Raw genomic sequence first — 9458 nt, 5'->3', positions numbered from 1 at the left:
TTGCTTGGTTGCTTGGTTGCTTGGTTGCTTGGTTGCTTGGTTGCTTGGTTGCTTAGTTGCTTACTTGGTTGCTCGGTCAGGGTGCTTGGTAAGAAGTACTTGGTAAGAGGTGCTTGGTAGGTGCGTGGTGAGAGATGCTTGATGAAAGGCCTCTTAATGTATTGATTCTGCCGGCAGAACACCAAGCAAGAACTCATTTGCCCGATGGCCGCAATCGTCCGCCGTATGCGAGCCAATCAGCCGCTAAAGGATCAAGTTTCATGAGCTGAATGCCGCGGCACACCGAGAAGACCACATAATCAGTAGACTTATCTAGCCTGACTGTGGGTTATACCGCGAGAGCGATCTTTCGTATTGATCATTCGAATCTTCAGCATCACAGTCGAGAACATCGAGTAAACATATGAGCCAAGAATTGAATACCTGCTGCGCTTCCGAATATGACATGTGAGAGACAGAGACAGCGAGCCCAGAGGGAAGCTAGGGCTCGGAATAGGTTCTTATTGATTTAACTATTGGTTATTAAGCCCCACCGCCGTCTCAAGAATCATTTCTCGAGATAGCTTCCCGACTCCACTTCACGTCCTTATCGCGTCGATAACAGAGCGAAAAACAATAAAAAAATAAATTCCGATGCGGGGAATCGAACCCCGAGCTGCTGTGTGAGAGACAGCGATGTTGACCATTACACCACATCGGATGTTGTTAAAGTAGGATTCAAAATAATGTTACAGGAGCTCTGATTGACCCGTGCAAGGTCTAGGTTCTATCCCCTTCGTCAGAGCTCAATTGTCTCTTTTGTGATTGTTTTTTCTCCTCCCTTGATGCGGGAGTCACTGTCCAGAGTAAATGCCTGGATGATTCTCCATCATGGTGGCGAGAGCACCCGGACTAGAGCCGAGTTATAATATGTTTGTGTATGCATAAGATGTTGACGAAGAAGGCTATTTGATTTTGCTGTGAAACAAGTGCTCAATGCCATAAAAAGAATAAAATCGTCCCTGCAAATTTTCCCGGAATGATGGCAAGCTAAGATATAGAACAACGATGTGCTCCCCAGACTCGACCGAATGATTCCAGCTTGGCTACTCTTGATAATATCTAGTCTGTATACACCCAGCGATCCTTTTATCCTCCGGTTCTAAAACTAGAGATCATATCAAGCATAGCTACCGCAGCGGTGCTGATTGGTGCGTCATGTGTATACAGGTGGAGCCGCCTGACGATCATGCCCGTCCCATTCCTACAAGCAGAGACTACGAGTAGGTCGTCCACAGATGAGCAAGCCTTGCGATGTTGCATATGCTTCGCAAATGCACTTGGCAGACGAGATCAAAACAAATATATTGCACCAGTCCACCCAGAGTAGAAGATAACCGACGCCGGCAAGAAAAAAGAACCAGAAAAAAAAAAGAATCTCCCCGACTGGGAGTCGAACCCAGGTCTCCCGCGCTTGTTCTCGTTAGAGATTGACAAGCGGAAATCATGACCGTTAGACCATCGAGGATTGTTGATGTCATTATTCGAAGATAAGCCTTATAAGCAGAGTGAGCTAGAACCGACCTAATCAGATCATCCACCTCTACAACCCCCCGCCAGGCAACAATCAACTCATATCTTTGCATCCCCAAACCACGCACCAATAAACAAAGTAACCAGCCTCAACCCAGAAAGAGCCTCAAGGCAATATATGCCCACCCAACCACTTAAATCTCAACCACCCGACTCCAACCGAGCGTATATCCAAAACACCACCAAGCCCGACGCGCAATGCAATCCATCAAGTACTGGTATATATAATATAACCCACGTGAGCAGATCAGTATCAACCCATCACTTTTACCCCGCCCTTGCAAAAGAATATGCCCGGAATCTTCGATCAGAGTTCGATGCAGGAGGTCAGATGTGTGCATGCGTGAGATTAATCTACACATTTTGGAGCTGGTTGGCCGGTTAGATTAAGTGCGTAGTCACGAGGGGAATTTCCAGTTTGTTCTTGTTCTTGTTCTTGTCTGTCTGAACTAGATGGGCTTAGGAGTACGTGTATGTACAGTCCATATAAGGCACATGTAATCCAGGTAGTGTGTAGTGGATGTCTATTGATGTTTCCTACTGTACATACTATTCGCCTTGAATAGGCCTTTGTTGTAGGCATGAAGTAATTAGTATATGAATTGGGTCCTCTTGTCGAGCTGATGTCATCCTCGTATACACTTGCTATAGTTCATGTGGGGGGGGAGGAAGAAGTCCCCGCGTGGTCGTTTGAAGTGCGGGGCTGAGCGATGACACTTGCTCTGAGTTTATTTTCCCCGGACGGGAGCAGTTGGGCTTCTTGGCGTGGCGGGGGCAAGGATCATGCGCTTATCTGCTGATTTCCTTTTACTTGTTTGTGTTGATCTGAGTTGTGAACTGTTGGTATTCAGGTTGGTGCTGTGCTTCCTAGGTAGGAAATATGTTGCCTAATGTTCACTGTGGTATTGGGTGTGGTGGTGGGATGTGCAAGGATAAGGTGGGGTCAGGTGTCAGTGCCACTCACCTCCGACTCCCCAGGTCTGGGCATGTCAGATCGGACGCTAAGTGGGGTATCATGACGGTGGTTGAGACATTATAGATCTAGAATGGGAGAGCAAATCCCAGGATACGATCAGCCAAAAGAATCACGCTTGATATAGTTTAACTAGGTCAACAGACCCTGTGAATGAATATAGTTATACTAGACACCTCTCTGCGAGGTACAGTGCTGTAACGATCTCATTGAATGCCAACCGAGACACCTGCAACGCTTGAACAAGGAGACACGCGACCACGGAAATATTGCGCTGTACGTCATGATCGACCCGGAAGAAGGATGCCCACGCTGTGCTTGCCAGATGAACGCCGTGCGACGAAGGAAAAAAAAAAAAAAAAAAAAAAAAAACAAGACACAATCGGTAATCACCACGCGGCGTGGCCGCCGTCCATGCGCAGATCGCTTCCCGTCATGAAGCTGCTGGCGTCACTGAGGAGGAAGACCGCAGCGCCCCGGTATTCGTTGGGGGTCGACAGCCGCCCCAACATGTTGTGCTTCGGCCACTCCTCACGCCGCTCAGGGTACTCCACGAACAGTTGCTCGACCATCGCCGTCACGATGTAGCCGGGCGAGATGGTGTTGACCCGGATGTTGTACTGCCCCCACTCCATGGCGAGGTTGCGACCTAACTGAATCACGGCCGCCTTGCTGGCATTGTATGCGGGACAGATGAGGCCCTGGGAAGCACAGGGGAGTCAGCGTGCGTGATGTAAAGATGACAGGGAAGGCGGAAAAGTGACCAGGTGTGTGAGGCGATACTCTCTGCTCTCAAAGAAAAGCCGGGGAAACAGGAGAAGGAGAGTAAAGAGGCACTCACCCGATTGGCGATAGTTCCGCTCATGCTGGCGATGAGCGCAATGCTCCCTCCGTTGCCAAAGCGAATCATCTGCTTGGCTACTGCCTGAGCCGTCATAAACACACCTGTAACATTCACCTCGAACATCCGGTTCGAGTCCTCGGCCGTGTACTCCAGCGCTGAGGTCTCTTGCTGAATCCCCGCCGCCGCGATCAGCCCGTCCATGCGTCCCTCGGTGTTGGCGATGGCCTCAATTACGTGGTGCAGCAGCTCCGTGTCGCGCACGTCGATGCGACGGTAGTGTAGCTCTGTGCCCAGTTCCTCTACAGCCCGCTTCTGAATAACGAAGAACTCGGGGGACTGGAACGCGCGTCACGTTAGATGGGAGCTCTAGGGATCTTAGCAGATGCCGACTTACTGGCTCTTCAAGACGGTCCAGCGCATACACTTTGGCACCCGCTTCCAGGAGAGCTTCAGCCTGGGTCAATCCGAGACCGCGGGCAGCTCCAGAAACACAGACCACTTTCCCTGCCAGGCTGAACTCGGGCATCCGAGATTTGGAGCCGAGCGCTGGACCGTCCTGGACCGGGACAGGGACCGGAGCAGGGGCGACATCGGTGGTTTCAATCGAAAGGGACATTGTGGACTGCGTAGCTGGTATGTCTGTGCTGGAGATGAAAGCCAGAGAAAGTTATGAGCAGTGGGAGCGGAAGACTTTGGGACAAGAATCAGTAGAACCAAAAAACGACAGGGTTGATGATGGTGGGCAGTGATGGGTGCGGTAGCTTCTTTAAATAATTCACAATAGCTCCAAGGATTACCTCAAGGGGGGGACAGGCCCTGGCACTGGGGAAGTCATGAGAACAGGAAAATCCGGAGAAATGGGATGGCAGCGAGGGACAGGTCGCCGTGGTCCAGACCGGGGGGATGCGTGATCGCATTTGGGTACACTGGTCACGGGCCTGCTCTGCAGCAGCATAGCAGTAGCTCTTGCAGACTGTATGGCAGCGATTCCCGATCCGACAATGCAGTCACTACGGACTCATTCAGCATTGCGCCCATTTATGGCTCTAATTACGACGGAGGCACTGTTCATTTACCGGGCTACGACGGTTGAAATGCACAAGCTTCCAAGGATACTCAATCAGACCGAAACACGCTCAGCGAAGCTCACTGATAAGGATAGCCACCCCACCCCACTACCGATGCAGTTGAATCATGATGAAGTAACGATATTGCCGCCAGACTATTGTCGCGTCCGATGGACGTGGCCTTCTTCTCCGGACAGCCTCTGCCAAGGCAATTGCGAAACCTAAGAATCCGCGAACGAATTGGGTGGAACGAGTACTTGGTATCGCGAGGAGAGAGCCTGGAGAGGAGATGGGAGTGCCAGTTGCAGTGGGGAGAGCCCGGGTTGCCGAATTGGGCAATCCGGGGCTGTGGACGGAAGCAAAGCCGGGCTCGGGAAGCGGAAGAAGCTCCCTTCAACCCTTCACGCATCACGAGGTATATCGCGGCGGTTCTGGAAGCTCTATCTGTAATCCACCACTTGAACTTTCGCCGCGCAGCCCGCGCGTCAGACACGGTTATTGCGGCGGGTCACGGGGTCTGGGGAATTGCCTGTTTGATCCATCTCGGGCCCAGACGCTCTTGGTCGTACCGAGACACCACGTCCACATTCCCCCGGAAGAAAAGCCCTTGTCGACATCCTACTCTGTGGTATACTGTACCTGGGACCTGATTTCTCTGGCTGCATTGTTTTTCTTTTGGGCCGGGATTAGAGCCTAATGACAGCCCCCTGCAGAGCTCGGTCTACATGTGTACTGTACCTGGTCTAAATGATAGCATCTAGCAAGCTTATCACCCGGCGGGCTGATCTCATTGGGCACTATGCAGTCTGGAACATTCGACAGGGGCTCTCGAAGCCCTGACTTACGGTGCATAACGGACTCCCTTCCGCCCTATGAATGCGATCGACAGCCATAGATTGCGACATATTGACCATGTTTGAGTCAATGAATGCTACTACCAAAGTAGTCAAGCATGTTTAAGCAAGCGAGTCAAGCCAAGATAGACTATTTGCATACAGAAGACTTGAATTACAATGGTAAAAGATGTAAGAAGTACTCTTTGTATTTCCAAACCAAGAGGAAAAAAGGTAGATCTCGGCCACCCGAGACAAACCCATGGAGCGCCAGCAGGTGACCCAGCAGAACCGAAGCTCCAGACTGGGCATCCGGACCGTTCGGACCTAATTCTAATTCACCAACCGGCAATGCCGCCGCTTGGCTCCAATCCTGAATCTGCGCTGTACAGTACCTGGTCCCGTGAGCAATATTCTCAAATTGACATTTGAGGACTCTGAAGCTAGTGATTGATACTGCTGTGTTCCGTAGATACTCTCGCGAGAGGTGTTTCATCTACTGTGCTGATCATACTGGACTTAGTCTAAATCAAGAGAATGCGTTATGCAATGCACGCGACAGAGAACCTCAGGCATTCCTTGGTATCGCGGTCCGGTTCCTTTCTCAATCTTCCCCAGGTTTCTGCCCCGGTCCCAGAATAGCAGCAGTGGCCCGTGCAGCCGCTCGCTAAGTACCCCTGGCCAGGATTGAGTCCATGTGACCAGCAAGAAATTCTTCCTCCCCTTTTCGACGTGATTGTGTGCAATCTTTTACTCACCCCATGGCTTAGTCTCGAAATTCCATTTGAAAGCAGCGTCATCCATTCCACTAAAACCCTCACAGGAAAGAAACTCAAGTGAAGAGACCAAGCAGTATTTAACCAAATTCATTACCTGTATCCTCTAGATGCAGTACAGTACATACAAGATCATAAACCCATATCCATACGAAACTCATGCTCTACAAAAACATGAACGCAGCCGTCCCCATCGCAGCAACCAACGCCATCACCCCCCGCGCCCCAGCACCGTCCCCAGCCGAGAATCCGCTGGCCGCATTCTCCTTGGTGCCGTTCGCCGACCCATTAATAGAGGTCGGGTCATCGCCCAGCCCCAGCGGCAGACCCTGGTAGCCGAAAGTCAAGTTCTGGGCGATGGACTGGTTGTAGCACTGCCCGTTGGCGACGTCTAGGTTGGTCAGGTCGTCGGCGTGCAAAAAGAACATGTACTGCGACTGGTTCAGGTGCTTGAAGCCCGACGTGTCGTAGGGGAACCGGTCGCCCGAGTCCGTGGCCGACGTGTTGCGCAGCCAGATGCACTGCACCTGACCGGGGAAATCCGTCACCATCTCCGGGTAGTCGCGCATCACGTCGCTGTTGCTCGTGTCGGCGATCAAAATGAATTTGCGCTCGGGGAACGTCTCGAAGACCCTTTTGAGTAGGAACTTGCGAATTGAGAGCGTTGCGGACACGTCGCTGAAGTTCAGGGGACGGGTGTCGAAGGAACCGCCGGGGTAGTGCGTGTAGATGAATTGCATGTAGTTTCGGGTTACTTGCTCAGGGGTCGTGGTCTGTTTGTTGTTTAGTATGATCACACTTTAAATGAAGAGGGAGGGGGCAAGCGCCAACGTACAAGGTAGTGGAAGTGCATGTCCGGGATGCTGACGGACCAGTTGCGGTAGATATCGGGCATGTTCTCCCACGGCGTGAACGGGCGCGCGAAGGAGTTGAGCAGCCCTTGCTCCGGCTCGTAGATCTTCGTGACCCGCAGGATGTCGTCGATGTCAGAGACGATGGTGAGCCCCTTCGGCGGCACCAGGTAGGCGGTACTGTTCCCGATCGATGCCCCCTCCACGTAGGTGTTGAGTCTCTGGATCGCCGAGGTCTCGTTGCCCGCGGTCAGGCCATTACTGTCGATCGGCATGAAGACATCGAAATCGCCCTCGACGGTCGTGTTGTAGGGCAAAGTTACGTTCTGTGTCCCGCCGGTCGCCTCCGAGGATCCGCCGCCGCCGGGCTGTCCGCTGGCGCCCTGGCTCGGGGCCGGCTCCAGGTGAATGGTGTTCACGGCAACGTGCGGCTGCTGCACAACCAGGATTTCGGCGGTCAGATTGCGTGCTTGCACCTGCTGCGACTCGGGCAGGTCCTTGATGCTCGTGTTGCCGAGGAAGAGGTCGGCTAGTTTGTTCAGATCGGAGACGGAGGTGTTGGGCTGCTTGTACACGTTTCCGTGGAAGCGCACGTTCCAGCCCGAGCTGGTCCAGTTGGCGTAAGGGTCGATGTTCAGGACATTGGTCGGCAATGCGGCCAGCTGGGCGCTGTTCAGGCCTAGCGAGCTCACCACGGCGTCGCCCGTCGGGAAGCCCTGGAAGAAGTTGGGGACTCCCGATGCCACCCACGAGGGGACATCGGAGCCCAGTCCCGACAGGACGCTGTGGATATCCGAGTCAACATCACTCAGAATGCCTCGGCCGGCGACTGGTACGACTGGGGAAGGGCGCCGCTCGACAGGGGAAGGGGTAATGACGGGGTCGGGCGGGGCGACATTGTTGTCGGTGCTGGAGAAAGCCGTCGGCGCGGGGATAGCGGAGGCAATTGAGAGAAGCGAGGCCTGCACAAGGGCCTGACGCGCAATGATCGACACCCTCATCTCTTCCGAGCACCCAGTAGTCACTCAACCGGAATTGAAATGGTTTCCAGGAAGGGTGGTGTGTGGGATGGAAATGGGGAAAAAGAGGGAGCGACAAGGCGAGAATTAAAGGCGATCAACACAAGTGACGTCACGGCTTCGGATATCGGGAACTCCACCGTCACCCACTCCCATTCATCGATTGATTGGCTCCACGCCGTCCCTTTTCCATGCAGGGTCCCTGAATTTCTGTTGTTCATCTGCGTCATTTGTCGATGGCTTGGAGTCTTGTTGGCAGTCTATATTAAACACCCCCATAAAGTGAAGCCACACCTCTAGCAAACAGCACACCTGCAGGAGCCATTACATCATCTGACTGGGCTGACCCTGTTTTTCATCTAATGCATTGCTTATTTTATGCACCTAATGTTTGACCAGAGCACCTTCGTTGGCGAGGCGTGGCGGTGAGACACGGCCAGAATTGGCAACCAACTAGGTAGGGCGCCGTGCGGATAGCCCTAGGTCAGACACAACTGCGACAATGAGATTAAATGAATATCATAGCCATTCAATACGGATGAGGAGTTGAGGTGGCTACTGGTTCTTAGGGCTGGGGCTCGGGCCTGGCCGGCGGGGGATCTCCATGGGCATGAGTCCATTAAGACCACTGGCAAGTGGGGTGGGTGGGTTAAAGAAGCCGAAGCGCACGCCAATCGAGTATAAACTGAATCTTCTACCAGGAAGTTGAAAGAAAGGGGGGTCCGGGGGTTCTCCCCCGGGACGCGTATATCTCTGGTACCATGAATTACGCCGGCGTTTCTGCGTCATTTGCGCAGCGTCTTTATCGTCAATCGCAGGCGATACTACCAGATGCATGACGAGCGCTGGTACATCGATATAGACTTTCCCAGGTTCCAGGCGATGTTTCGCCGGTTTCCCTCCATCGAGTCCGTCGTCTCGGATGTCCTGAGTGAGCCCGAGACCCAACGCCTCTCATGTACAGCGAGACCTTGGAGTTTGGATGTCAATCCTGAGGCTCCCATGAGTACATCCTGGCGGGCCAGCGATGAAGAAATGGGAGAAGAAATTGATCAAGAGAATAAGCGGGCTGACGCGGAAGAAGGTAGCTGGATAGTCCCCCGCCGCACGAGCTGTGGGAGCAGAGGGGTTCATTGCGCGATTTCACTTTCCTGACACACCTGAGTCTAGGGTTCAAGCTCCTGCTGTACATGGCCAAGGGAACTGACACTGTCAGAAAGACAGACTTCAGGCTGGTCGATCGCTTGCCGCTCAATGTGGAATTGCTGCTCATTCGGGGCTACCAAAGAGGCCAGTGCAAGGATCATGACGCCCACTCTTCTAGACACATTATTGTCCTCAAAGAAGGGCGGGGCGACCAAGCTGCGAGAGATGAGGGGCATTGAGGAGTTGATTCCACAAGCCGAGGACGTCGACAACCCCGATGATAGCTCAGCGGCGTGTGGGAGTGGGAGGAAGAGGAATGGTCAGAAGACGAGTGAGCAAAGGCTGTGTATAGCCTTTTGGTCTGATAAGCCACGTCA

General features: G+C 52.9%; 3 protein-coding genes and 2 non-coding genes across 5 annotated transcripts; all 5 read right to left on the bottom strand.

The window, feature by feature from the left end:
- Nucleotides 1-628: 628 nt before the first annotated feature.
- BO97DRAFT_t52 lies at nucleotides 629-700 on the bottom strand. Its single transcript has one exon. It is a non-coding gene; the product is annotated as a tRNA-Glu (tRNA).
- Nucleotides 701-1417: 717 nt separating this feature from the next.
- BO97DRAFT_t51 lies at nucleotides 1418-1507 on the bottom strand. Its single transcript has one exon. It is a non-coding gene; the product is annotated as a tRNA-Asp (tRNA).
- A 1419-nt stretch (nucleotides 1508-2926) lies between these two features.
- BO97DRAFT_179028 (putative short chain dehydrogenase) lies at nucleotides 2927-4363 on the bottom strand. The gene is made up of 3 exons (XM_025690366.1): nucleotides 3784-4363; nucleotides 3387-3725; nucleotides 2927-3246 (listed from the first exon to the last, which is right to left on the bottom strand). Exons 1-3 carry the CDS (start codon nucleotides 4003-4005, stop codon nucleotides 2935-2937), a joined length of 873 nt encoding a protein of 290 aa, XP_025555159.1. The 5' UTR covers nucleotides 4006-4363; the 3' UTR covers nucleotides 2927-2934.
- Nucleotides 4364-6136: 1773 nt separating this feature from the next.
- BO97DRAFT_440587 (phosphatidate phosphatase App1 family protein) lies at nucleotides 6137-7982 on the bottom strand. The gene is made up of 2 exons (XM_025698092.1): nucleotides 6901-7982; nucleotides 6137-6838 (listed from the first exon to the last, which is right to left on the bottom strand). Exons 1-2 carry the CDS (start codon nucleotides 7915-7917, stop codon nucleotides 6230-6232), a joined length of 1626 nt encoding a protein of 541 aa, XP_025555158.1. The 5' UTR covers nucleotides 7918-7982; the 3' UTR covers nucleotides 6137-6229.
- An 880-nt stretch (nucleotides 7983-8862) lies between these two features.
- Nucleotides 8863-9375, bottom strand: BO97DRAFT_403185 (uncharacterized protein). The gene has a single exon (XM_025694677.1). It carries the CDS (start codon nucleotides 9315-9317, stop codon nucleotides 9102-9104), a length of 216 nt encoding a protein of 71 aa, XP_025555157.1. The 5' UTR covers nucleotides 9318-9375; the 3' UTR covers nucleotides 8863-9101.
- Nucleotides 9376-9458: the final 83 nt, after the last annotated feature.

The sequence above is a fragment of the Aspergillus homomorphus genome (assembly GCF_003184865.1).
Source record: "Aspergillus homomorphus CBS 101889 unplaced genomic scaffold BO97scaffold_4, whole genome shotgun sequence".
Taxonomy (NCBI): Eukaryota; Fungi; Ascomycota; class Eurotiomycetes; order Eurotiales; family Aspergillaceae; genus Aspergillus; species Aspergillus homomorphus.
The sequence above is the reverse complement of the archived record's forward strand: the minus strand, read 5'-3'. Positions and strand labels throughout refer to the sequence as shown.

Bases quoted from the DNA above. Each gene is read 5' to 3' on its own strand.
- BO97DRAFT_440587 (XM_025698092.1), bottom strand. From the start codon at position 7,917: ATGAGGGTGTCGATCATTGCGCGTCAGGCCCTTGTGCAGGCCTCGCTT. The intron at 6,839-6,900 runs GTACGTTGGCGC...AACAACAAACAG, and splicing joins ACATGCACTTCCACTACCTT to ACCACGACCCCTGAGCAAGT.
- BO97DRAFT_403185 (XM_025694677.1), bottom strand. From the start codon at position 9,317: ATGCCCCTCATCTCTCGCAGCTTGGTCGCCCCGCCCTTCTTTGAGGAC.
- BO97DRAFT_179028 (XM_025690366.1), bottom strand. From the start codon at position 4,005: ATGTCCCTTTCGATTGAAACCACCGATGTCGCCCCTGCTCCGGTCCCT. The intron at 3,726-3,783 runs GTAAGTCGGCAT...CGCGCGTTCCAG, and splicing joins TGGACCGTCTTGAAGAGCCA to TCCCCCGAGTTCTTCGTTAT. The intron at 3,247-3,386 runs GTGAGTGCCTCT...TGTGCTTCCCAG, and splicing joins GCGGAACTATCGCCAATCGG to GGCCTCATCTGTCCCGCATA.